Below are 27,287 nucleotides of genomic sequence, written 5' to 3'. Positions count from 1 at the left end.
ATAAAACCAAAGATCAAATAAACAGAATACTGATACTATTCTTCTATTTCTTAGTGGTTCTAGATTAGAAATCCATATGACGAAACTACCCTGGGAGAACACTATGTAACATAGGTACAGTAATATGCGTATATATCCCTAAAATGATTTCCAAAAAAAAGGAAAAAAAAAAAGCAAACAAGAAAAGAAAAGAAAAACGAGCTAATGATCCTAAAACAATTAAGAGGAGATGGCTTGTTATCCAACAAGTATTATGCACAATAACATGCGTATGTCGAACAAATAAATAAAACAAACATATAATTGAAGATTTCATGAAAATTGAAGTTTTTGAAACTCTATTGGTTAATGCATTTTATCAAACAAGTAATATGCATCCCAAATAAATATATATTACTTTTAAAATGTATTTATACTTCTATATATATATATATATATATATATATACACTAGCCGTTTACCCGCGCTAAGCGCCGGGCGGCAAAAAGTTTCTTTCGGAAGATAGTTTTAATGTGATGATTTGTTGTGGAACAACTGCTAACAATTTCTCTCTCTAATAGAAAATGTAATATTTTTATAAACAAAATATGATAAATTATGAAAAAGCAATAAGATAATTTTTAAACATACATTTTGATCAATGAGAACCATGAAGAGCTTGTGGGCTCTTGAGTCCCTCCAAATGAAATCCACACGAACGGGTGTCAAAATGTACCACAAATGGTAGTTTAGTAGCAATGAAAATACATCAACGTAAATATGACCATTCATGATTCTACAAAACGAAAGTCAGATGTGGTTAATGTAGAATATATTTACATCATTATTTATATAAAATAGTATGTCGATTTGAGATGCCCAAAGTATAATAACATATGAATTGTAAATTTGAAATATCCAATCAATAAGAGTTTTTATTACATGATTTATTCATTAAATATTACAGAAAAACCAAAGCATATATATACAAAACAAAAAAGAGAATATGTTCATATTCTTTAATTAATATTTTACAATATTTTTATTATCTGATTGTATTTTCCTTTACAAATAGCTAGGTAGAGATAGATTACAATTTTATGGGATCTATGTATTGTTCATTTTGTGTTAAAATTCATACAGTGCAATATTTTCTGTAGATTAGGCTTTAGGGTGAATGATAATATTTTCATTTTTTACCTTTTCAACCAACGAATCTTTATACTCCACAATAAAGGGATTTCGCATTTTCGATATAAGCTCCATCTACAAATAGAGATTGTAGATTAGTTTGGACATTTTGAAGGTAAAAGACTTTTCCAGATAGCTCATTCTTTAAGCTTGCAAGATCATCATCAACTGATGAGCTCTCCAGCATTGCAAACTGCAAAAGGGTAAATCCGTAAATTCAGAAAGAACGACTTAATCCAATAAGCTATATTATAGAGAAAAAGAAAACATACCTTTCCTTCAAGATCATCAGTAGTTAGTTGATTAAGAGCTTCTGCCTGAGACTCCATGGTCATAACTAACATCAAAGAAAAAAAAATTAAAAGGGCATTCATGTCTTTTGTTTTGTTTTAAGATAGAAAGAAATGGAACCTTTTTCTTCCATCTTCTCAAATGTTGAAAGAGCACTGCTTGTATTCACATTCCCCAACATTTCACTTACTTTTGTTGCAGTTCTATACAAAAAAAATACATTAACTGCAACAAGTTATAGCAAAATCTCAATGTTAATTAAAAAAAAAAACTAACTTTGCAGATTGTGCAAGTGCTTTGAGAGTATCTTTCTTTGACTTAGCCTCTTGTATCTTGCTTTCTAGAATCTGTTAAGAGAAATGTATTATTACACATTTGGAAATAAGCAAAAATTTCAGATGTTGGAAACAATATTTAAAAAGAGGTGAAAAATATACCCGAGTGTTATTCACAAGATTATCCACAACACCTTTCTGTTGATCAAGTTGAGTCCTCAAAGAAGCTGCATTCTCCTGTAAAACAATACAATACAATCATATATTTTTATATAAAAGTATCAAAAATCATTATGAGTGATTTATAGATCTAAAAAAAAAAATGAAGTCTTACAGCATAAGATTTACGCCTCTTTAAAGCTTCACGTGCAAGATCTTTATCTCCCTTACTAAGACCAAGTTGTGGCTCATTTTTTGGTCTCTTGGCTATTGGCAAAGCAGGAGGTACCCATCTAGACAATAAAAAAAATTCAAATTCAGATTTAAGAAGATTAAACTAACCCACTGATCTTTTTCTTCATTTACAGGCTTAATCAAGTTTTTCCAATCAGGGAAGACTTTTTTCTTTCAGTTGGTTATTCAGAGATTGATACTTCTTCCATATCCTTGAGCTGAATTGATGAAAGAAGAAGAACCATGAATATGCAAAAAGAATAATAATATGAAAATCCACATATGGAAAACGACAATTGTAATTTATTCATACCGAGATGATTGGCGAAGTGTAACTGAATCACAGAAACCCTGCAGGACTGTGGCTAGAGCTAGTTCATTTTCATCATCACCTCCAGTCCTAGCATTGGTCTTCTGAGTTTTAGTGAATACAAGCTTTTCAAATGATTTGAAGTTGGTCCCAAATTAACTCCAGTCTCCTGAAACAACATAAAAATGCAACTGCATATTAGCTGCCAACTCTTGTATAATTATATAATTTTATCAATTGTTACTTTACCACCTTCATGTGCATTATATACAAGATTTCCAGATTCGGTGAGTTTCGAAGCAAACAAAGAGCACCATGAAGCTGTTCTAAAGTGAAATCCCATCCTTATCCAAAACCCTAATAATAGACAATCTAGAGTTGAGAAGATAATAATTTTTTTTTGTTAAAATTAGATTCAAAATCGATTTTATTTTATAGAAGAAATAGCTTAACAAATCAATTTAAAATAACAAATCAATTTAGAGAAGAAAGAAAAGGTGTTCAACGATGGATAAGAGAAGCTTACATGTTGAGGAAGGCAATGAATTGGTAGATCTAACAGAGGAATTCCATGGAGTGGTGGAGGAAATGACTGAAGTAGCTGGAGGTTTGAACCAGATAACATTTGTGATGTGTGGGTGTTGAATGGTATTAGGGCACAAGGGGTAAGGACGTCAAAAAGAATCATTCATATTTCAGTTACCTGCAAAAGAGACAAATATAGATGGAGGAGTCAAAATTAGAATGAAAAAAGAAACCTGAAACATCCAGATGAGGTGCGGAGAATGAGTAAAGAAACTTGAACATTTCTGATGTGTGGGTCTCTTTTGCTATGTTCTTCGTCGGGATGGCAGAGATGCAGACAACAAAGGACGATCGATTTCAGGTTGAGCTTCAAATCAAACCCTTAAACTGCCAAATCCGATCGATTACCACAAATGAAAATGTAACTTGTAGGCGTTAGAGATACACACAAGCAGGTGATGGTTAGGGTCGAAGTAGAAACGGCAGGAGTGACGACTTGGCCAACAAGACGGGTTGAGATAGCGATTTCCAGAACTGCTCAGCATCTGGTCAAGAAACAAAAAGACTCCTCAACACCGTTTAGGGTTTTTATGTGTGTGTGTGTGTGAGAGAGAGAGAGAGAGAGAGAGGCGATGGAGAAGTGACGGAAGAGATTGGGAGAAACGACGGCAACCGTGGACCGTCAGTGGGAGACTGGAGATCACCGCATCTTTGGTGGAGACGATGACAATAGTTTTAATGGCAACTGTGTTTAGGAAATTAGGGTAAGGTCTAGTGTAGTGTATGCGGTGTATGTAATACGTATACGATAATAGATCCGTGTAGTGTAATAGGTATAAGATTGGTTATATGTTTATGCTTAAAATCATTGTATATGAGGTAATATATCTTGTACCTCTTAATTTTCAAGAAGTGGGCAATATCCTTAATAATATAGTAAAGATATATATATATATATATATATATATATATATATATATATATATATATATATATATATATATATATATATATATATATATTTACCTTTTAAACATGATAAATAGACAAAAAACATATACAAAGAAATATTTTTTTTTTACCTTTTAAACATGATAAATACGATGTTTAATTAAACACTTTTTCCGTGTATAAATACGATTTTCTCTATGCACTTATTGCGGTAAAAAATATAATAACGGTCACCAGCCATTATTTGAACTCGTAGTTCTCATGGTTGTATATCGTGTTTTATTATTATGTAAAATTTATATATATTAGCGTATGAATAAGTTAATCGTTTAACCAAATCCAATTAATTAGTTAATCATATTTTACAGATCATAATTAGTTAATCATATTTCACATACATGTTACACATATCACATTTAGTCATATTTTAACACAATCAACAAGAAAACATATTTCGCATGTTAATCACATTTCAACGCAATCACAATTAGCAAATAAAATGATTAAGCAATCTGACAGTTAATCATACTCCAATACTTCAAGTATTCAACAAAATTAGCAAAACAAAACATACATGATTTCAATTGAAGTTGGCACATACCCAAAACTTAATCATTTTTTTGGTTTGGGCTAAGAAAAACAATTTTATTTAATGAAATGACACAGAAAAACATTTGTTTATTTGAAATAGCACAAAAATAAAATTTATTCAAATAACAGTTATATCGCTGTTATAACGGTGACCATAATCACGGTAAATAGCGGCACTAATAGCACCACCATTATTCGAAACCACTATTTGGTAAATTGTGTTTTTACACCTCCACGAAAACGCTATAGCGCTACTATAGCACCGTTATAACGCACGATTATCTGCAATCTTTCTCCATAAATACGCAATGAAGAAAAAACATACTTGCAGTCAAAATATTAATTTTTTGAAATTTAAAGGTCTTATGAATTTTATTTCAAGGTAGCTTAGAAACCTCATATAATATATAACAATAGTGAAAAAAAAAAAAAACTTAGGCAACGCTAGTTTTTATACTTCAAAAATGATGTCAGGATAAAACTTTGTTTATTCTTTTGAAAAACTTAAAAGTTGCTGTATTATTTCATAACTTTAATGATCATATGTGTAAAAAAAAATCCTTTATTTTGTTAGTATTTATTGTAATAAACAAAATTGAATGATGTTTTTTTTAAGATTACAGAACTTTCTTTACTTTTAAGTATTTTTTCTGTAATAAAATTGGTCAATTAGCTATTCACCTGTTATTAAAAGATATATTTTTTTTGAACAAATAATAACTTTAATAATGATATATGTATAAATAATATAATTTATTGATAGTTTTTTGTTCTAGACAAAATTAAATAGTGTTTTTTCTTGTATGATTTTGAAACTTTGGTACAAGTAATTTTCCCTTAACCGTACTTTTCCCTCCTCTCTCTCTCTCTCTCTCTCTCTCTCTCTCTCTCTCTCTCTCTATGCACAGACACACAGAAAACCTTACTTGTCTGAGACACCGGAAATGGCTGACGATGACTGGCCGGAGTGGCTTCCATCGGGCTGGACGATACAAATCAGAAAGATCGATGGACGGAAGGTCAAGGTACTTGCGATTCTCACTCTTCCATCTCGACTTCCTCCAACTTAGGGTTTTTTTTTCTCGCTTCAGTTTCTACACAATTTGAGTTTTTTGTCTACATTTTTGGTTTAATTTTGAACATGTAGCTAAGAACATACCTGCACGCGAATTGTGTTGAGTTAATTTTGCGTTGCTCGGAGGTCCATCTTTTTTTTTTCAACCTTATGTTCTTCTCTCCTTTACGATAAAAAGATGCAGTTTGATTTCTCTATGCGAAAAAAAATTTGACATCAATGTTTGCTTTATGAGAGGGTTTTTGATAATCGATACACCCCCAGAGTTAGAGTTATTTGTGCGATAATTTCATGCCTGATTGCTGTTGCAGTGTTACATTGATCCAGAAGGACACAAGTTCTATTCGAAGCCGCAAGTGGAACGGCATCTTAACGCCATCAGAAACAGCATAGTAGTGGCTGTAATGATACCTTCTGTTGATATTTTTCCCTTTAACTACTAGCATTCTTACAGAGTCCTGTTTTCTTTTAGAACAATGCCCATACAAATGAGGATCCTGAATCAACAAAAAAAAGTCTTTACATAATGCCTGGTGATACAGGAAACTGAAGGGCTTTTAGCTTCTAAGCCTAAACGTGGAAGAAGAAGAAAAATCGAAGATTCTAATTGGCTACCTGATGGATGGAATGTGGAAGTGAAGTATAGAAGTTGTGGAAAAGAATATAAGGTAAATGGATTATCTTTGAGTAGCATACATAACATAACATTGCTCTACCATTTTTTTATTCTATAATATCTCTATCCATTTCCTGATCACATTTCTTGTTTTGCTATTGTTGTAGGTTTTCATGGATCCCATCAATGGACATAAATTCTTTACAAAGCAACAGATTCTGAAATATCTTGCTAATAAGGCCAATACAAACAACAGTCCAGCTGAAGAGAAAAAAGTATGCATCAGCCACTAGTATCAACTTTCATATTCTTCTTTTTGTCATTTATAAATTCAATTCTTGAAATTATAGCATCATAATCTTCTGTTACATTATGACTTTTTATAGGGAGATAAAACCCCTATTAAACTTGAGGAGTCCCAGATTACTGAACCCATTGAAGCCAAGAAAACAAATGAAACCAGTGCGAGTTCAGCAATTACAGAAAGCACCCCTGACTATGAAGTTTGTTCCACTTTAACCCTCCAAGATTTCATATATTACATTTATATCATCACCCATTTGACTTTGACCAAAATCTAGGTTATCTCAAGAACTCCTGCAGATGGGTTGCCTCCAGGATGGATAAAAGAAATCAGAGCGACACAACATGGATCCGAGAAGAAAAAAAATTTGGTATATTATTTTTTCTTATTTAAAAACTCATTATAACATATAAATCATAATACAATGTTTTATAATTAGTTAATTAATTAATTAATTCTCCATGCAGTTCTACGCAGACCCTTTGAGTGGCTACATATTTTTCTCAAAACTGGATGCTTTATGCTATTTGGATACTGGAGGAGACATAAAGAAATGTGCCATGAGACCATTGAGAAGGGATATGAGTCGAGAAATCAATGTAAGTTATGTACTTATATTCACTTGATGATAATTATCTATTTGTTTAAATATCAATGTACTTACAATTCTTTATGCAAAATAGAGTTTGAAACGAAGCAAGACATCCGACTCAAACGATCATATGACATCATCAAATTGCTATGAGGATATGGTTGAAGAATTTGAAAGTGATAAAGCAAAAAAAGCGGCTTCATTATCAAAAAATTTGGTCCCACAAGATGAAAAAATTGAAGAATTAGTTGATAATATAAAGAAGTTTAATTCTACCTATGATGAACACTTGCAATTTGAGAAAGAAAAGTTTCGGTCGAGGTTACAAGAACGTGAGAAAGAACGGGATTTGAAAATATTAACCACCAACACTCAGCATTTAACGGAAGGGGCCCGTGACACGATTCTAGCGATGCAAGTGGAGATAGAGAAAAAGTATCGTGATAGCGGGATGTAATTTTTATGTATTATTAATGTTTTATTTGCATTTTTTATTTATTTTTAGTTTAAATGTTTTTTGGAATATTAAATATTATTTGAATTGAGAAATAATAAAATTTGGTGAAAAGTTAGACCATGGTTGAAAGGTGGGTATTTTCTTGAAAGAAAAGAGTGAAAGGTTTGAATAAGAGGCCAAAGGGAGCTGAGGAAGAAGAACAATGGGGTAATTTGAGTACTATGATTCAAAATTTTGTAGTTTTGGATTAGAAAGATAGACTAGATTGGTCATTGGATGCTAATAATGAGTTGATAGAACAAGTTTAAATATCTTTGCTTTGGCGTGTGACATTTAATCGAATTCCCACACGGGAAAACCAGATGGAAAATGTATAGACTGGAGACTGCTGCCTTTCCGAAGAGGAAGTTGAGAGCACGAATCACATCTTTATTTTTGGAACAACGACTCTTAGAAAATCAAACATTTTTTGATGACATTGTTTTGCTATATTTTTTTTGGATTTATAATAGGAGATAACTATGGGTCTCTAAAAACTTTGAGGCTTAATCCTTTAGATATATAAAAAAAATAATTACAAGTGTTTAAATTTTTTGAGACTTAAGCCGTTACATAGGTAAATAAATTTCGAGGCTTAAGCTATCAACCATGTTGGACCCACCTCTGTGTGTGTGTGTGTGAGAGAGAGAGAGAGAGAGAGAGAGAGAGAGAGAGAGAGAGAGAGAGAGAGAGAGAGAGAGAGAGAGAGAGAGAGAGAGAGAGAGAGAGAGAGAGAGAGAGAGAGAGAGAGAGTCACCATTGTGGTTTTGGCCTAAACCATTCAATACAGAGATTATAAAATTGTCAAGATCCGCTTTTTGAGTTGATTCATGTTTTAAAAATACTCTTGATTGGACTTTGTTATTACCACACTCAATTCATAACTCAAAGTCATAGACTTATACCTTTAAACCTAACTTTTCCAAACTCTAAAGTTATTCATAATTTTGTAGATTTCCTTTCACTCGTACTTTACTTTGACAATACTCTTTCCCTTTTATAATGTAAGTCAATTGGTATGGCATTTTACATTAAATGATTTTGCATCCCAAACCAAGTACATACTATTTGATATCCTAACTAAAGTACAACATATGCATTAAAAATATAATCGCTTAAAAACCCATGTTTCAATTATATTTGTGGTTCTTGTGAAAAGTAATATGTGCAAAATAAAAAGAATTAGGATGTTTGGTGTGTGTGTAATGGTATGTAAGTTCTAAAAATTAAACATTTTAATGAAGATGTGAATTGTTAGATAATTCAGATATTTAAGACATATATTTCGAATGATTTATACATGTTTTTTGTATTTAGACATGCAATATATGTGGCCCTTACTTAATTTTCGTGAAATAACGTTTTCAAGCAATATTCTCATTTGTGTTTTTTATTCGTCCATTTAAAATAAAAACGATTGATTTTATATCTTTATCATGATTTTTTATTTTTAGTTAAAACAAAGGGTATAAAAATCAAATTTTAAATTGTTGTTTTTATTTTATGATATTGATTTTTGATATATTTTGGAGTTATTTTAGTGTTTATTTTAGTTTTAAACATACGTTACTTTTTTGCCCCCTCACAACTTTATGTGTATGTATGGATAAATGTATGTATATGTATTTTAAAACAAATCAATAGTCATATACTGTTTTCTCAAAAGACCTAGAACATGCAATATGAATTGTAGATGAATTTAAAAGACATGTCTTAGAAAATAGTTAAAGGATTTTTTAAAATTCACGTAATAATAATTTTCAGTTATAATAAAATATAACTTATATCTCTCTATATATTTATTAATTTTAATTAATAAGAAAGGTTATAAAACAGAATGGAAATTTGGAAATAAGTACCTGATCGAACGTGCAAATCCTTCGAACTTCTTCGGGTCTGTGGGGTTTATTTCAGTCAAAGTCCTTCTCCTCATATGCTCAAACACACACACATAACACCTTCAACTGTGTGTGGGAGCGAGCTCTGTGATTTGATCCTAAAGATCTGAATTCGTTCACTTCGATTTCTCAAGGTATGTTTACGCGACTTGATTGGTGAAAAACTGTCTGGACTTATGAAAAGTTTAGATATAAATTGACGATTTTAGATCTGAAATTACTTGAGAAATTGCGGAGTTTGTCGCGATCTAATCCTGTTGCTAAAATTCAGACTATTGATGACATTATGTGCTAATTGCTTTCAATTTTGAGTGCTTATATACTGTTCCCGATCTGATTAATTTATGGATCTGCATTTTGATTTTGATTATTTGAATTGTTTTGATGTTTTTCTGTTGATAATTGTACAAATAATCAAGTTATAACGGATCGAATACGTGAAATTTTGAATATTCCTCGTGAATTTAGGGAGAGTGGTGTGAAGATTGGTATCGAGTTGAGTAGTTGAGTTGTGATGTAGATAGAGTTTAATCATGATGGTGAGATTCTCGCAGGAGTTATCTGTACGCATTATCAACCTAGGGATTTGTGTACATCAATTTTGAGGAAGTTAATCGGATGCAAAAGTTGACGTGTAGAGTTTGACTACTTTGGCAGTTTCTACATCTGGTGGCACAAACATTCATGTTCTCGATCTGATTTAATTTATGGATCCCGTTTTGATTTTGAATGATTCACGTTACTCTAGTAATATAGTGTTGCTAATTAATTAAGTTCAGAGGATCAAATCTGTGAATTCTAAGTGTTCACATGATCATTCAAGGAGGGTTAGAAGCAAATTGAGGAGTTAGAGTTGTGATCTACAGTGTAATGACAGTGGTGAGGTTCTTGCAACTTCCAAAAGTAAACCTTGAACAATATGAAATCTGTGAATTGTGTTTTGCAACTTTTGTACCTAAACATGTTATCTTTAGATAATTAGATCCATGAACTTATTTCCTATCCATGATCCAAAAGTTAAAAACCCCTCTGCAACCCCTCTAAACTTCATAGATTTTGAATAACAAGTTTCGAATTTCTAGAATCCTTTTTCTTTAGTTTTCCCTTGATACCTTTCTTTGAAATATCTCAAAGAATGCTTTCTATTTTATTCCATATACCTTATTCTTAACTGTTGTATCTATTTCATAAAAACAACAGTGACAAAACAGAAGATCTTCCTTGGGTAATGTGGAATTGCAGAAATCTACTTTTCGCATACAAGGGGTAAAACCGTAAAAATAAAACTTCTTCTGTTGAAAAATATCTACCTCTACTCAAAAAAATGACTCCATCAAGTAAAGCTGATAAAAAGGCAGCAGTTGATATTGCTGCATGGACATTCAACATAGTCACTTCTGTTGGCATCATCATCGTGAACAAAGCCTTAATGGCAACATATGGTTTCACATTCGGTAAGTTCTCTATTTATCTATTTTCTTTGTTAATTTTATTTATAAAATTCTTATTTCCTGATATCCAATAATTTCTTTTATGTGCAGCAACAACCTTAACAGGATTGCATTTTGTCACCACAACCTTGATGACTATTGTTCTTAGGTGGTTGGGTTACATCCAACCCTCTCATCTACCCATTGCAGATCTTCTCAAATTCGTCCTATTTGCTAACTTCTCCATTGTTGGAATGAATGTCAGTCTTATGTGGAACTCTGTGGGATTCTATCAAGTAAGCTTTATACTTTATACTCCTTTTTTTTAAAGGTGTTTGCTTTATGATATTTATGTTAAGGTATTGATTTTCAGATAGCAAAACTGAGTATGATTCCTGTATCCTGTTTATTGGAAGTTGCATTTGATAAGATACGATATTCAAGGGACACAAAGCTCAGTATTTTAATTGTTCTTCTGGGTGTTGCTGTATGCACTGTTACTGATGTCAGTGTTAATACTAAAGGTTTTGTTGCTGCCTTTGTTGCAGTATGGAGTACAGCCCTTCAACAATATGTATGTAAATTTAACTCTTTTTTTTTTTTTTTTTCCCCCAAATTATATTCTAATATTTATATATATTTTTTTACAGTATGTGCATTACCTTCAAAGAAAGTACCAGTTGAGTTCTTTCAATCTGTTAGGACATACTGCCCCTATCCAGGCTGGATCCCTGCTGCTAGTGGGCCCCTTTGTTGACTACTGGTTGACCAACAAAAGAGTGGATGCTTTTAAGTACAATACAGTATCTCTGGTAAGTTTTATTAGTACACTACAATTGGGCTCTTTTAGTTGTTTGTAAAAATTAGTCTGATAATATTATGATATGATATTTGCAGATATTTTTAATTCTATCGTGTACGATTGCAATTGGGACAAATCTAAGCCAGTTTATCTGCATCGGGAGGTTTACAGCCGTCACATTCCAAGTCCTAGGTCACATGAAAACAATCCTCGTACTGATGTTGGGTTTTATTTTCTTTGGGCGTGAGGGTTTAAACCTTCACGTGGTAATTGGAATGATAATAGCAATCATGGGAATGATTTGGTATGGGAACGCGTCATCAAAGCCAGGTGGCAAAGAGAGGCGTAGCTATTCCCTTCCGAAAACAAGTCAACCCAAAAAGGACTCTCTTCTAGAAACTTCCGAGACGGATGAGAAGGTGTAAGGGTTTTTCAGGAGTATCATATAGAAAGGAAAGGAAAGGAATATTTTAATTTTTTTTTAATTGTTAAATCAAGTGATGGAGACTATACGAAGGAAGAAGGTTATGTTGCTAGAAAATTTGTCGGTTAATCGGTTGTTATTGTTAAGTTATTATTATATACGATATGATTTTTGTATGTCATTTTTAAATGTTATGATTTGGAGGACTTGAAGAGGGAGGAGGATTTGTCTTTTTTTTTTTTTTTTTTTTTTTTGAAAAACCTGTGATTAGTCTTGATATAGAAATCAATAAGTGTGTGTTGGAGTATTTATTATCAATTTATGTAGTCATGTCCCAGTTTATTATGAAAACTATCAGATTATATATGTGAAAATTGGTAACAAGATGGAAAAATGGTTGTATGAATGGGTAACGAATAGAAAACTGGGTAAATAAGCAACTATTATACCTTTTTAAAATAAATAATCCAAATGAAACTTTTAGCCTTACAATGTATGAAATACATAAATGGATTCAATTCAATAGTAATAAGTTGACATTCAATGAATTTGGAGTTAAATGATAAGTGAAATTCAATGAATTTAAAGTTAAATGATAAGTGATCTGTGAGAAAAAAACAAACTTTTTACTGTAAAAGTATGTCACTTATCTTTGTAGAGTTTAAAAGTATGTTTGTGGAAATAAAATGATAAAATTGTATAGAAAATGAGAGTATGTGAAAAAAAAAATGATAAAATTGTATGGAAAATGAAATGTTGATGTGTCAATTTATTAAAAATTCAATATGTTGTGAATGCCTTTAATACTCGTGGATGAAATTATTATGGGTATTCGATATTCATCTTAGATTGAAAACCCCGAAAATTCAAACCAAATAAAATGAGCTAAACCTGGCTTGCAAGTAACAGATAAATAACTTTTCATTTAAACTCTTAGGTCAAGCTATCTCATTTTTCACGAGATGATATAAAAGTTGTACATAATATTTGCTTTAAAAATATTTATTTTGAATTTCTTTTGATGGTATAATATTATGTTCAAATGTAATGCTCACCGGTTTCAACTAGTATATTTGATTTGGACGGAACTTTAAATACACTTTATCAAATATGGACTAACTTTATAAAAAAAAATTATGCTACTCATCAACTCTATGCTTAGCCTTCACACCCTCTACATAAGACTATGTCCCTAGAAAGAGTAAACTTATCCATATGTAACCTCATACCATAAAAAAGAGTAAGCTTATCAATGTATAACCTCATACTATCATCTTACTTTCTTCAGGACATAGTTTTCTACTTTTTACCATCAATCATCATTGAATCTACCTCCTTACCATTGTCAAAGGTTCCTCCTTAGGTTATGTTCATACCACCTCAATCGTCTTTCTCTTAATTTATCAAGTGATCCATGCTATTCCTAATGAATTTCTAATAGCCGCATTTAGTATCCTATCAAATAATATTTCACCGCAAGTCCACCTCATCCATACATCATGGTAATCCTAACAACTACCATGTAAAATTTATCCTTGAATTTCAACAGGGACCTTCTTGACACCCAAGACTCATAAGACCACCCTCCACTTTAACCAAACCCTATTTATGCGATGGGTAACGTCTGTCTCCACCATTCCTTTATGGATCATAGACCACATATACTTGAAGCTCTCATTCAATGTAAGAGCTTGCTCCCTTGTATTTACATCTACTCTTTCATCATTTATTTTTCCACTGAAATTGCATTAAAGATACTTTGTTTTAATATTATTGATTTATAACCCTTTGACTTCTAATGTTGACATCTATGTTTCCAATCAATCACTCAGTCCAATTCTAGACTTAATCACCAACACAATGTGATTGGCAAAAATAAACACCAAGGCACTTCTTCCTATATCTCAAGTTCAAGACAAAAATATACGAATGAAAGTCGAACCCTGATGGAGCCCGATTTCATCCATAAATGACATTGTATAGTCGGGACATATATCTCCTACGTACCCTTCTAGCTTTAAACTTTAAAGTCCCTCACATTGTTTCTCGTCTTTTCTGGGTCGATGAACACCATATGAAGATCCTTATTTTTTATTATATTTCTCTATAAGATGTCTAAGAGGTGGATAACCTATGAAACCATATTAGTTATCTGAAATAGTGGTGATGCTAGGCAAGTATGCAACCCAACCTCCAATGCTCCCTCACATAGTTTCATGATATGCTTACTTTCTCACCCGCTCTCTAAGGGGGTGTTTGGGAGAGCTTTTTGAACTAAAAAAATGTTTTTAGATAAAAGTGTTTATTTGCTTATAGTGGTGGTAAAAAGAGTTTTTTAAAAAGTGTTTGGATAAGCTTTTATAGTGAAAAAGTCAATAAGTCAATAAGTTAAAAAAATGTTTGGCTTAAAAAGTGTTTTTTGAAGTTATATTGGTTGAAAAGCCATAAGCAGTTTCAAAAACCCATGTTTTACATGGTTATTCAAAATGTTTATTGAAGCTTATGAAAAAGCTATTCTCAAAAGTGCTTTTGAGTTTGCAAAACACTTTTTTTGACTTATTAGCTTTTCAAGAAGCCAATAAGCAAATAAACACTTTTCAATTGCAATCCCAAACACCCCCTAAGTTTGCTTTGAATCTTAGTAAAAAACCCAAACTTTCTTTGTTAAAATGACAATGTTATTTTCTACCAACAAATGAGAGCTAATCATCTTAACTTATTTTACATTGTTATTTTATATACGGGAAAAAAACACCGCCAATATACCCTCCCCTACCTATTTTGAAGACCGTTTCCCTGTTTGTTGCCACACATAGACCCTTCACTTCCGCCATCTCTCCTTCCAAGCGCACCAGCAGGTGATCTTCCATGACGGAACTCTCGTCGTCTTCATCATCAGGTTTGATTTCTTTACGACCTTCATCTTACTGGTTTCTTCTTTTCCGTGTGAGCTTTAAGTAATCGGGCGTTGGTCTTGCTGAACTTCAAGCAATCAACTCTTGAGTTAGTTAATGTAATTAGTGGTAGTCTGCTCTTAATGCGTGATTCTACAAGATCGTACAAACGAGAAAGTCATCATTTTGGGTCATTTTTCGATTAATTCGTTGAAGATTAGCTGAACATTTGATTTCAGCTTCAGACTGCAGAATGACATCCATACACACCCGAAATGCAACATGATAATTGATTCCTTTTGAAGAAACACCAAGTATGTTATGCGCTTCGAAAATCTCCAACTTCTCAAATAAACTGACAACATTTAGGCACTTCTCGCAAATGGGGTTTTTCAAAAATTCAAAAAGATCACTCAAAGATGGTAATCAAACCAAAGCTTCGACGAACCAGAAGAACTCTGGTAAAATTCTATCTCCTTTTTGCTATAAAATCTTCACTTTTTCTAGTTTTACTTTGATAAATTGCTTATGAGTTTCTGTAATTGGGTGAAACTAATTTAGGTTTTGAACTGGAGAACAGCATCTATGCAATTCTGACAATTAGCAGATGGGAGTCTCTAAATCAGATGAACTATAAACGGGTTTCCCTCAGGCCAATTCATGGAAACCTAGCTTTGAAATTTCTCAATTGGGTAATCAAACAACCTGCTTTTCAACAACTCAAGAATCTCACGTATGTTTACTGTATAACTGTTCATATACTAGTGAAAGCAAGAATGTATGCCTCTGCTAAATCAATTTTGACACAATTATCTGACATGGGTATCGATTCAAACTCCATTTTTGCTGCTTTGATGGACACTTACCCTCTTTGCAACTCAAATCCTGCTGTTTTCGACCTTTTGATTCGAGTTTACTTGCAAGAATCTTTGGTCAGGGATGCTTTGGTAATTTTTCATTTGATGGGGCTTCGGGGGTTTACCCCATCTGCTTTTACTTGCAACAAGATTTTAGGCTCAATGAGGAAGGACAACGAGGCATCTTGGTTATTTTTCAAGGAAATGCTTTCAAAAAACGTATGCCCAAATGTTGCAACTTTTAATATACTCTTGAATATTCTTTGTTTCAATGGGAAGATCAAGAAAGCCGAACATCTTGTTTTGAAAATGGAAGAGAGTGGTTATGTTCCAAATTTAGTTACCTACAATACTTTGCTTAATTGGTATTTCAAAAAGGGAAGATACAAGGCAGCTTTGGAGTTGATTGATCACATGAGTCATAAAGGTCTTGAAGCGAATGTATGCACATATAACATGCTTATAGATAACTTATGTCAAAACAATAGGAGTGCAAAAGGGTATTTATTGTTAAAAAAGATGAGAAAAAAGATGGTTTCCCCAAATGAAGTCACTTATAATACTCTCATAAAGGGGTTTATCAAAGAATCAAAAACCAAAGTTGCAGTTCATGTTTTCAATGAGATGATGAGCTTTAACGTTTCTCCAAATGTTATAACTTATAATACTTTAATTGATGGGTATTGCAAGGAGGGTAGTTTCAAAGAAGCTATAGAATGTATATACAAAATGGAAGCAAAGGGATTAAAGCCTAATGAAGTTAGTTATGGTGTTGTTTTGGATGGATACTGCAAACTTGGAGATTTTGATTCCGCTCATAGTCTTATAGAATCCATGAAAGTCAATGAAATTCTTGTTGACCATGTTTCATATACAATGTTAATCAACGGGTTTAGCAAAAGTAAGATGCTTAAACAAGGTGTGGAAGTTCTTGATGAATTGATCCAAAATGGTGTTGATCTTGATGTTGTTACATATTCAACACTCATAAATGGATTTTGTAGAGAGGGGAAGTTCAAAAATGGAAAAGAGATCATGTGTAAAATGTATAAATCCGGTGTGACACCAAACAAAGTGATGTATTCAACATTGGTTTATAATTTTTGCATCCATGGAAAAGTAAATGAAGCAATGCGAATTTATGCTATAATGAATCAAAGTGGACATGATCCGGATCTTTTCATGTGTAACAAATTAATTGCTTCGTTTTGTAAAAGTAAAAGAATGGAAGAGGGAGTGGAGTTTATGAAGCACATGGGTAGAATCGGTATTTCCCCAAACACCTCAACTTATAACTTCATCATAAACGGCTATGTAAGCATAGGAAATGGATCAAAAGCATTGAACTTTTACGAAGAAATGGTCAATATCGGTCAACACCCGAGTTCTTATACGTATGGAAGCCTACTAAGAGCACTTTGTTATGGTGAAAATCTTGAAGAGGCATGGAAATTCTTGAACAAAATCCGGAACATTCCGGATGCTTTAGATATTGTTTCTTACAATATGTTATTGGGGGAGATTTGTAGATCTAGAAATTTACAAGCTGCTGTCTTTTTGTTGAAAGAAATGGTTCGTAACAATGTTATTCCCGATAGTCATTCGTATACATGTCTACTTGCTAGTTTGTGTAAGAAGGGTAAAATGGTCATTTCCGTTCTTCTTTCAGAAAAATGGATGCAAAAAGGAGCTCTTTTACCAAACAAGGTAACTTACACATGCTTAATTGATGGTCTTTTTAAAGCGGGCCATCCAAAAACCGCATCTTTTTACCATGAAAAGATGGTGGCAGATGGTTTTTTTGCTGACACGATTTTACTCAATGTACTTATGGATGGTTATTCAAGAATGGGAAACATGTCTATGGTTTATGGTTTATTTTCCACAATGAGAGATGAAAATTTGTCGCCTAATTTGGCTACTTATAACATTCTCTTACATGGGTATGCAAAACAAGAAGATATATCAAGGTGCTTTGAAGTATACGCTACCCTTTTGAGAAAAGGGTTTTTTCCCGATAAAAGAACATGTCACGCAGTAATTTATGGAATTTGCAACGTGGGTATGCTTGATTTTGCTTCCAAAATGTTGAAAAATATGATCTTGAAAGGTATGATTGTCGATAAGGTCACATTTGATATGTTGATCTCTAAATGTAGTGAGAAGAAGAAGATGGTGAAAGCTTTCGAGTTCTTGGATATAATGTATTTTTTGAAAGTTATCCCGGATCAAGAAACCTTTGATATTATTCTTAAAGGAATCAAAGAAACATATGGATGTCACCCCACTCATGTTTTTATCAAAGAGATGTTGGAGAAAGGTTTTGTTCCTTGTGAAAAACAAGTTGTTCGGTTGATTACGGATATGTGTCGTGTGGGAGACGTGAAAGGGGCGTTTTTGGTAAAAAATGAAATGCAAAAAAGTGTTGTGTCACGGAGTGTGGTTGAGAGTGCTATGGTTCGTGGGCTTGTGAAAAAAGGAAGAATTGAAGAAGCCATTTTGATGTTTGATTGTATGCTTAAATCAAAACTTGTTCCAACAACCGCTACTTTTACTACTTTGATGCATTCTTTGTGCAAGAAACAAGAGTTTAAAGAGGCGTTGAAGTTGAAAAACATTATGGAATTTAATCGTGTAAGATTTGATGCGGTTACTTATAATGTTTTAATAATGGGATTTTGTAATTGTGGTGATTTGGTTGAAGGGTTGAAGTTATATAAGGAGATGAAGAAAAAAGGTATTTGTCCAATGGTGAATACATTTTGTGTGATTGTCGAGTCTTTTTGCAATAAAGATGATTTCACGGATGGTGAAATGATTTTGATGGATTTATGTGAAAGGGGTTTGTTATGTGAAGATGAAATCACTCAAGATATGGTTCAAAGTTTTAATGTTGCTTTGATAAAGTTGAAGATGTTGAAGCACAAAAAGTACAAAATCAGTTGAAGATGATGTCGGGATCTTGTATTATATATGGCTCAGAATTCTGAAGCTTTTGGTTGGTAATTTACATCTACTCATCGAATAGCAATGTGCTTTTAGTTTTGCATATTAAATATAATTTCTGTTTTGTTTTAAAACTTTGTATATACTAAATTTGTGTTCTCATATAGTATTTAAAAAATTCATATTCAAGACACTAATATTTACTAAATCTAAAAAAAGAAAAGTTGGTGGTGTAAGGACAAATCGGTCATTATACGTGTGAATTAATTTTTAAAAATTGTAAGTGTTAATCACACCCAAATTGACCTACGCATCATCATACCTGCAACATAATCATTAAACCCAAACATATCACAATTGGCGATATAAATAAATTTTACATTTATGGTCCTTCATCTTATATGATTACACTCCATATAATCTGGTATATACGTATCAAAACTATATGTGCGATGATCTTGAGTTAACGGAATATAATATGGCGTATACATATCAAAACTATGTTTGAAAGGATCTTGAGTTGGTGGAACCGGAGGTCTTATTTTGTTGACTTTGTGCTCAATCGTGGACTGGGTGCTTTAGTTTTACCAAATCTAGAATGTTTTTTGAATTGTATGTTAAATATTTGGCCATCGACTTTACAATCAAGTTTCCGCCAACATTTATGAATTGAATCAAGTGGTATAAGATTACCTTTATAAAAATATACCGCTTGTTCATGAACACATGATAGCCCATGATTAGTATGCATTTGACATCCACAACTTTCTGGAAAGATCCAACAAAATCAATTTGTTCAAATTCGTTGAAGATTGTATCAAGTGCATAACTTGAAACATTTCCAACTAGGTCTTTGAAATGTAGCATGTCGAATCGATGTTGTTTTGATATTTTGCTATATCTAATCGTAATGAGCGTAGATATTGTTTTATCTTGGCATGTTGACTCTCCATCTATTGGTTGTGTTATTATTGGAGTGTAGAAATCTAATGTCCAAGCATATACAAAATTTTCTTTTATATGATGTCAACCATGTTGTCTTCGAATAAACAATAGCGTAGCGTCAGAATAGATATACGTTTAGATCAACTTTTGATTAAATAAATATAATTGAATAAAATATATATTCAATAAATACCTGGATAGTCTATTAGAATTTTTTTTCCAGTTGCAAGACATTGGCAATGACTTTTTTTTCAACTAATATTTTCCGGTCTTTATGGAAAGTAATCCAACAATGACCTGACATTGGTCTTTTGTATTTGTCTTTTGTATTTTCTTTTAGTACTTGTATTGATATGTCATTTACAAAGTGATTCTTTAACGTCTGGAAAAACATTTTTGCATACTTTAATGCAAGTCAAATCTCTATTTGTGACAATACTAGGAAACATGCATCTGTCTTTTGAACCCAGTCTATTAATAACTATACTAATAAGCCTAAACCCAGTCAAATCTCTATTTCTTTTACGAGAATTGAATACCTGAAAATGAGTTTTTTTATTAGAAACTGTTAAATTTATCGATTAATAACTATACTAATAAGCCTAAAATTTTATCATGTCAATTTCAAAATTTGATGTGTCACTAATAGTTTGTTTCATTATCACCATCTTGAGATGCATTACTTGTGTGGATATCTTTACCCTAATCAATACATATAAACATAATATATGATATACATAAAACATAAATATCTTAACAGTAATAAAGTAACATATCTCATAATTTAATTCATCAAACGATTGAAAAAACTCGAACCAACTCATGTTGTTACTTAAAATAAATTGTTTTTTAAAATTAGGTATGATGAAAATGAAATTGGAATGGTCTATTTATAAGAAAAATATAATATATGTTATGATTAAATAGATTGAATTTTGTGTCCGTATCATTGAATTGTGTGTCAGATAAGAAATGTCATTGAATTGTGTCCGACTTACATATCATTATTATAAAAAATATTATATATGTTATGATTAAACTAATTGAATTATGCGTTGGTATAATTGAACTGTGTGTCAGATAAAAAATGTCCTTAAATTGTGTGTAAGACTATCCATATCATTATTATATATTCAAATTACATTTATAGTCTTCTTATTTATAACTTATTTTGATTTCCATCCTTTTTATTTTTAAGACATTATTTATATATTTTTTATCTTTTTGTTTACTTTTTATAACATTTATTATTTCATCCTTTTACATTTAAAATTATAAAACACTAAAACAGTGTAATGTGTAATAAATAAAAAATTCAATAAGAAAATCATAAATATTATTTTATAGTTGCAATTACAATAAACCAAAAGGAAAATTGTAAATATGTAATACAATACAACTCATATCATTATTAATAATTTAAAAACAATATAAAATGGTCAAAGCAGTCATGCCAAATAGGGACAAATTGGCACATTTTTAACTTTTAAGTGTACATAAGTTATACTCCTTAAGATGACGAAAAATAAAACACGTTACATTTTAAGAAAATAGTTTAATAATAAAACTAAAAGAATTACAATTTTGAGACAGTTTAACAGCTGAATAGTTAGCTTAAATATTCAGGCACCAAAATCACTACAGAAATTAAACACAAGGGGTACCTTATCCTTATGCTTGGTTAATTATACATCTTTAAGTAAAAAATTAAACACAATAAACAGGTTAAATAAGAAAAACAAAAAATTGACTATTCAGAAATGTACTCATCAAGTCATATCCATAAACATATAGAACTAACCCGCTTTCAAAATCCATGATTTGAATTTCACAACAAAACCCTAAATATTATCCACAGTGTATACACAACATAGAAGATTACAACAAGTCCGCATATGTTAATGTCATTAGTGATCGATCGATTAGATAGATATGGGAATTGGAATTGGACACCCCAATCCCAATTCCTTAGCCGCTGTATTCAGATACTGAATCGGCATTCCAGTCGCAATTCGACTGTGAGCTTCCCATGTTAGACACTTTCCAACATCCGCCTCCCAGTCAACCACATCCACCCTCACGTACTTGTCCGCACCACCACCACCACCACTACTGCCGCCGCCGCTTGGGTTGATGAAGCCGGCGTGCAAAATGGCTCTAAGAACCGAGGTGCTAAGGGCGCGCACATGAGCACTCGGGTGAGAAAGGCACCGAACTGTAGCCGGCAACCGACACTGTTACATTCAATCAAATTCATTATTTAATGAATGTCTGTCTATAAAAGAAGTCCAAGGCTTTGGTTTCAAAGTATCCTGCTATCAAATATTCATGTAAAAGAAATCAAGATTATTCAAATCTTGATTTTTACCTTGAGAAGATTCGAGAGTCCATCTGCAACTGCCATTCCGGATTCTCCCCATTCCAGCACTGGTTGAACTGCTCTAGCAGTTGCTTCCAAAAGCTAAAACAACAACCAAAATTTCACAGATTCAGTTAATATATATAATACAAATCAATGAAAGAGTATGTGAAATGAAGTTAAATTTGAAAAAAATATATGATACCTCGAGTTGTGGTAGAGTACATGCTTCTCCATCAACAAGCATGCCATCTGTAGCACGAAGGAGGAGATCTAAAGCACTTGCCATAATTACCAATGATTCAGGGGTATTGTGATTTCTCATTAGCTCCACAATTAGCTTAACAATCCTCTGGTTCACTCTCCACATTTCTTCACCAACATCATCATCTTTAGCAATCCATGGCTGCAATTCTCTCTCAGCCTAACAACCAAAACAATAAAATAGATTCAATAGATATATATTTTTTAATATTGTAATAAGAAGAAATTTTTTTTGACATCCATACCTGAAGGACAACCGCAGTTGCAGCTTTTGTTGGTGATGCCGACACCACATTGCATAGCGCATCCACCACCTGTCTCCATCCTTGTTGAGCAGAAGTACTTTCTGCAGTAACTTGCGTTTCAGGTGAAGCAATCAGCTTATGCCAAAGCAACGACACAACAGAGAAACACAGCTCCTGTTTCTCAGTCAACACCGAGGTCAGAAGTATCCTCGCACTACAGTTAAACCCAATATGCCTATCCTTCGTAAGAAAATTAGCTAACTCCGAAGCATTGAAAGGAAAACTCGTTATCTCCTCCTTCTCGGAATCCTCACTCGAAACCTCCTCACATGTCCTTACAGATCTCGATGATTCCCCTTTTTCAGATCCTTTATTCTGTCTTTTACCGTTTAAGTTCACAAGAGCATCCTTCAGCAAATGAGCTTCCCGTGGTTCCGCTTTGTTCACAATCGATGCAACAGCTTTACTATGAACATCGATTAGGTTATAAAGGGAAGATGCTGTTGAGTGAATCGGTTTATCCCATTTGCATCGCATCAGAACTGATAAAGCACGCATACACGCTTTCGATTGTCGGAAAAGTTCAGAGATATGAGCAGCGACCATAGCAGCTGCGACGATTTCGTTCGAACTGTAACTCCATGAAGTCCCGACGGAAGAAGGTTTCAACGAAAATAGCGCTTCCAGAATCGCCAGTAATCGACGCGTATGAGAAACTGCAGATTTGATGCTACTTTGAAAGTCATTGAAAGATTCTATGTCCTTCGCCTTCGTGTTTGTGTTTGGAAGATGCTTTGAATGCTTTCCGACTCTCGAAATCAATGGAAATATCTGTAGCTCACACGCAAGCGCACAAACTGCTGCCAAAACGTAAGAATCAAAAGCGGATACTGGTCCGGGTCCGGATCCTTGTTTGTTTCTCAATTTTTCGCTTCTAGTCACTGAACTATCTTTATCTTCCTCTCTTCCTCTTCGTGCTTCGTGACTGACGCAAACAGTTAACACAACAAAAAGCAATCGAGAAGCGAGTTCAACGGTGGCGATGGAGTCGAGAAACAGAGAGTGAACCATGGTACGAAGCTCCGCCACCGCGATGTTATTTGACGCGGATCCGAAAACGTTTTTTGATTTTTTGATTTGTTCGAATGGGAATGTTCGTTGAAGGATTGTTTCAACAGTAGCGACGAATATCTTCATGAGACAAGCTTCGGATGGGGATCCACGAGGGAGATACTCCAGGACTTTAAGGAGAGGGATGTAGAGGTTCCATGAAAGGATCGGAGGTTGTAAAGGTGCAGCGACGATGATTTCAGGGAGGTCGATTATGGAAGAACTCAATGGGATTAAGCCGTATGCAGCTTCCCAAATGGTGCAGATTCTCCATTCCACTTCAGGTCCATGTGCACAGAGCATTGAAGCTATCCCTTGCGCTGTTGCTTCTATTGTTGCTTCAGTCGTTGGCATTTCTCTCTGCTTTTTAGGGTTTGAATTGTAGCCATTGAGATGTTCATCTTGAAGTTCAACTCCTTCAGTTTGTGTAAGAGGAGGAAAAAGCAAAGCAGGTTGAGAAAGTATCCGAAAAAGTAAAGCAGCTGCAGCATCTGCAGCAATCCCAGCTCTCATGGACATTGCAGTTCCAATTGCTCGTAAGAAATGCAAATGCATCCAGTTTCTCGGAAGCTTCAAAACAATACAACAAATTCATAAATATGTTCATATACAATTTCGGTTAAATACATGTAGAATTTTGAACTTACCCTCATGCCAGATGCATAATCTTCAGCAGCTCTAAGGAGCTCAACAAGCTGAACAGCAGCATCAAGAGCATCTGGAGCCCATGATGGAGGCGCTTCTAGAAGTCCAAGAAGAAGCCTTTGTGTAGCACTTGGACTAGCAATTGCATAATACCTATGGAACAACCTTGCATATGGTTCTAAAGCTGGAAGACCTGCAACAAGATGTTCATCCATGGAAGTTGTTGGAGGTGGGAGTAAAAGAGCAGGAACAGCAGCTGCAGTTAGAGTAGCAGTTTCATAACGACCTACTTCTTCATCACAAACACTCAATATCACACCAGCACCATTAGCAACTGCCCACCTTGGAGTTGATGGAATCAGCTGTGGATGCTTTCCAGATCCCCTAGAAGAAGCCATCACTGAACACATATAAAAAAAAGTTAAACAAAACTCTTATTTTCTTTCTTCAAGATTGAAAAAAAAACGATTCTAATTATTCAAACGAAAGATAACATGTCAACTTACCCACAGAAGGTGGTTTCAGTTCCCCTCCTGCATATTTCCCCATGACACCACCACACCTAAAAAAAAAGTAAACAAAAGTTTTTGATGAGTATATACGAACAATATAAGGGTATTTTTGTAATTTTGTAAATGGAACAACTCCTTAGTCCTTACCAGCGAAAGTAGTCACTTCTGATACCTAAAGGAGCAGCAAGCAAGATATCAGTAATCCATGGAGACAATGGCCTCAGTGGCTTCACTTCATTTTGTGCAGATGATGAAGAAGTTTCACCATTAACAGAATTACTTGTTGAAGCTTGACTCCCACTGCTGCTTCTATCTGTTACATTATGCTGATGTTCAGCCTTAAAAATCGGTCTGTTGTAATGCGTTAAAATTCTTAAAATCTCCCCACATGCCAAAGCCCATTGTTCAGAATACTCATTCTGTGTTTCAAAATTAAAAAACATGAGTCAAAAATGTTTTCATAGTATTAACTATAAATAGTAAGAAAGGTAATTAAATTCTTACATCATTCGTTGGGCAAACTAGTGAAATGAAGGAGGCAAATGGGGGAGTGTTTCTATCATACTCCATTGTTCCATCGATGATACATGAAATTATTGGAAGAATGACATTATGCCCATGTTCTGGATGATGAAGGACAAATGTTGCTGAAAAGTTTTAGATTCGTTAGATTATATATATCAACATGAAATGTGAAGGTGATGTAAATGATGAAATATGAAAAACAATACCTAAGACATCATCAAACAGGCGTTTTTCCTGTGAGGGGTAGCGGTGGCGAACCAGCTGAAAGTATATATCAAGGTCAGAATTGTAATTATACATTAGTAAAGAGGTTGATTGGTAAAAGGTGTAAAAGAAATACCTTAGCTATATCTTCAGGAAATTGCTCTGATGTAAATTGACCAAAGTAGTCAACATATGCAGTAATTTGTGCCTGGTTATGAAACACAATGAAATATAAAATCACTGTCTAAATACAATAACACTTTTTTTTTTAAAAACTTTATAACTTCAAATCGCAAAAAAAAAAAAGAAAAAAAAAAAAAAAAAAAAAAACAGTGATTATACCTTACGCTGTTGCGTATCTAGAGGGGGAGGCCAAAACAGTGAAGAGAATCGTAGACCATCGGTCCACCTGGCAGATGTGGTAGCCATCTATGAAAAGACTAGATTACCCTTTGCTTTCTACTAATATTAGCACAGGGGATATGGTGAAGCTGCGAGCTTTGGTTTTTCAATCTGCTAACAATCATCAAGAATGAGAAGATTGTAATTAAGCATTTTATAAAAAAGTTCATTTACATGAAAGAAATTGGTAAACCAAAAGAACAATGAACGTTTTTTTTTTCATCCAAATCCATAAAGCTAACACCTCCCTAAAATAAATAAAAGAGAAGGAAAACCTAAATCTACATGTAGTTGAAAGTTGAAACACAATCACCCCATCTTATTAGAAAGATCTAAGAATTGGGAAAAAAAATAAATAAATCAAGTACTATGCTTGTATATCCAACTCAAGAACAATATTAACAAAAAAAAAAAAAAAAAAAAAATACTACATTTTGCTGAATGCAAAAAAATTGGGGGAAAAGGATAGTAAATCAATACTAGATTAAAAAGATAATAACAATAAAAATAAAAATCGAACAACTATTAGAACTCCTCTAAATTTGTCAAATTATCAACCACTGTTTTCGCTTTCCTAATCGCGAAATGCAAACAACTTAAGTACCTTCATCAAATCTGAACTAATATACAAATTCAAAAAAGATTATACTTGTACAAATATGTATGTATTATGTATTTATGTATACCTGATAGATGGAGATCTCCGGAGAATTAAAGATTCCCCGTAGATCTTCCGCCGTTGTTGTTCAGAGCACCGGAGCCGCCTTCAAGATTTAGGAAGTTGATTTGAAGGTTCTAGTGGAACGAGAAGAGAGATTATAAGGGATCGAAAATGGGGAGAATTTTAGGTGGAAAGAGAAAGAGAGAGAGAAAGAGAGGGGTTAGTTTTTTAGAGCGAGAGTGTTCGTTTTAGAGAGAGGAGATCTTTAGCTGTAATATGTGTGGACTTAAAAATCTAAGGTTTGCTTACGTGGCTATGATATTTTCCTATCGCCCTATACGCTGCCTTGATGTCATGATATCATGATATGTGTAGACATACATGCATGCTTATGTACATGATGCTGTGAATTAAATACCAATAATAACCTTGAGGTTTTGGTGCTTGTTCATTTGTTACTTTCTCTTTTTCTACATTTGACCCACCCAAGTTTATGTAAAGCGCGTCGTGTACAAAAACTTTATGTTTTGTTCTCGACTTTCCAAACAGCAATAGCTTGTATTTTAACTTGAGTT

At 33.3% G+C, this 27,287-nt stretch overlaps 4 protein-coding genes across 8 annotated transcripts; 3 read left to right on the top strand and 1 right to left on the bottom strand.

Annotated features, from left to right (window-relative positions):
* The first annotated feature begins 5,331 nt into the window (after positions 1-5,331).
* On the top strand, positions 5,332-7,670 carry LOC145057379 (uncharacterized). Of its 2 annotated transcripts, XM_079005201.1 has the most exons (8): positions 5,332-5,531; positions 5,893-5,982; positions 6,124-6,249; positions 6,365-6,472; positions 6,584-6,700; positions 6,779-6,871; positions 6,969-7,100; positions 7,185-7,670. In XM_079005201.1, exons 1-8 carry the CDS (start codon positions 5,451-5,453, stop codon positions 7,548-7,550), a joined length of 1,113 nt encoding a protein of 370 aa, XP_078861327.1. In that variant the 5' UTR covers positions 5,332-5,450; the 3' UTR covers positions 7,551-7,670. The 2 variants fall into 2 exon arrangements, with proteins under 2 accessions (XP_078861327.1, XP_078861328.1); XM_079005202.1 differs by lacking the exon at positions 5,893-5,982.
* A 1,779-nt stretch (positions 7,671-9,449) lies between these two features.
* Positions 9,450-12,461, top strand: LOC145057378 (UDP-rhamnose/UDP-galactose transporter 6-like). 2 transcript variants are annotated; one of them, XM_079005200.1, is made up of 7 exons: positions 9,450-9,621; positions 10,042-10,366; positions 10,688-10,941; positions 11,029-11,213; positions 11,291-11,491; positions 11,568-11,729; positions 11,815-12,461. In XM_079005200.1, the coding sequence occupies exons 3-7, from the start codon at positions 10,812-10,814 to the stop codon at positions 12,142-12,144; spliced, it is 1,008 nt and encodes a 335-aa protein (XP_078861326.1). In that variant the 5' UTR covers positions 9,450-9,621; positions 10,042-10,366; positions 10,688-10,811; the 3' UTR covers positions 12,145-12,461. The 2 variants fall into 2 exon arrangements, with proteins under 2 accessions (XP_078861326.1, XP_078861325.1); XM_079005199.1 differs by lacking the exon at positions 10,042-10,366.
* A 2,457-nt stretch (positions 12,462-14,918) lies between these two features.
* On the top strand, positions 14,919-18,974 carry LOC145057377 (PPR superfamily protein). 2 transcript variants are annotated; one of them, XM_079005197.1, is made up of 3 exons: positions 14,919-15,042; positions 15,277-15,498; positions 15,599-18,974. In XM_079005197.1, the coding sequence occupies exons 2-3, from the start codon at positions 15,354-15,356 to the stop codon at positions 18,838-18,840; spliced, it is 3,387 nt and encodes a 1,128-aa protein (XP_078861323.1). In that variant the 5' UTR covers positions 14,919-15,042; positions 15,277-15,353; the 3' UTR covers positions 18,841-18,974. The 2 variants fall into 2 exon arrangements, with proteins under 2 accessions (XP_078861323.1, XP_078861324.1); XM_079005198.1 differs by having other exon boundaries at positions 14,924-15,042; positions 15,283-15,498.
* Positions 18,975-21,515: 2,541 nt separating this feature from the next.
* On the bottom strand, positions 21,516-26,975 carry LOC145057376 (protein GIGANTEA-like). 2 transcript variants are annotated; one of them, XM_079005196.1, is made up of 12 exons: positions 26,738-26,975; positions 25,992-26,165; positions 25,786-25,857; positions 25,652-25,706; positions 25,425-25,567; positions 25,068-25,339; positions 24,915-24,970; positions 24,411-24,808; positions 22,654-24,333; positions 22,350-22,568; positions 22,154-22,246; positions 21,516-22,019 (listed from the first exon to the last, which is right to left on the bottom strand). In XM_079005196.1, the coding sequence occupies exons 2-12, from the start codon at positions 26,076-26,078 to the stop codon at positions 21,708-21,710; spliced, it is 3,387 nt and encodes a 1,128-aa protein (XP_078861322.1). In that variant the 5' UTR covers positions 26,079-26,165; positions 26,738-26,975; the 3' UTR covers positions 21,516-21,707. The 2 variants fall into 2 exon arrangements, with proteins under 2 accessions (XP_078861322.1, XP_078861321.1); XM_079005195.1 differs by having other exon boundaries at positions 25,992-26,162.
* Between the last annotated feature and the right edge of the window lie 312 nt (positions 26,976-27,287).

This window comes from Lactuca serriola, chromosome 6 (genome assembly GCF_051521515.1).
Source record: "Lactuca serriola cultivar US96UC23 chromosome 6, Lser_US96UC23_V15, whole genome shotgun sequence".
NCBI classification, from domain to species: domain Eukaryota; kingdom Viridiplantae; phylum Streptophyta; class Magnoliopsida; order Asterales; family Asteraceae; genus Lactuca; species Lactuca serriola.
This window is presented reverse-complemented; position numbering and strand designations above follow the sequence as displayed.

Bases quoted from the DNA above. Each gene is read 5' to 3' on its own strand.
- LOC145057376 (XM_079005196.1), bottom strand. From the start codon at position 26,078: ATGGCTACCACATCTGCCAGGTGGACCGATGGTCTACGATTCTCTTCA. The intron at 24,809-24,914 runs GTAAGTTGACAT...ATATGTGTTCAG, and splicing joins ACTGAAACCACCTTCTGTGG to TGATGGCTTCTTCTAGGGGA. The intron at 24,334-24,410 runs GTAAGTTCAAAA...ATTGTTTTGAAG, and splicing joins ATTATGCATCTGGCATGAGG to CTTCCGAGAAACTGGATGCA.
- LOC145057377 (XM_079005197.1), top strand. From the start codon at position 15,354: ATGTTATGCGCTTCGAAAATCTCCAACTTCTCAAATAAACTGACAACA. The intron at 15,499-15,598 runs GTAAAATTCTAT...AAACTAATTTAG, and splicing joins GACGAACCAGAAGAACTCTG to GTTTTGAACTGGAGAACAGC.
- LOC145057379 (XM_079005201.1), top strand. From the start codon at position 5,451: ATGGCTGACGATGACTGGCCGGAGTGGCTTCCATCGGGCTGGACGATA. The intron at 5,532-5,892 runs GTACTTGCGATT...TTGCTGTTGCAG, and splicing joins TCGATGGACGGAAGGTCAAG to TGTTACATTGATCCAGAAGG. The intron at 6,872-6,968 runs GTATATTATTTT...TTCTCCATGCAG, and splicing joins CCGAGAAGAAAAAAAATTTG to TTCTACGCAGACCCTTTGAG.
- LOC145057378 (XM_079005199.1), top strand. From the start codon at position 10,812: ATGACTCCATCAAGTAAAGCTGATAAAAAGGCAGCAGTTGATATTGCT. The intron at 10,942-11,028 runs GTAAGTTCTCTA...TTTTATGTGCAG, and splicing joins AACATATGGTTTCACATTCG to CAACAACCTTAACAGGATTG. The intron at 11,492-11,567 runs GTATGTAAATTT...ATTTTTTTACAG, and splicing joins GTACAGCCCTTCAACAATAT to TATGTGCATTACCTTCAAAG.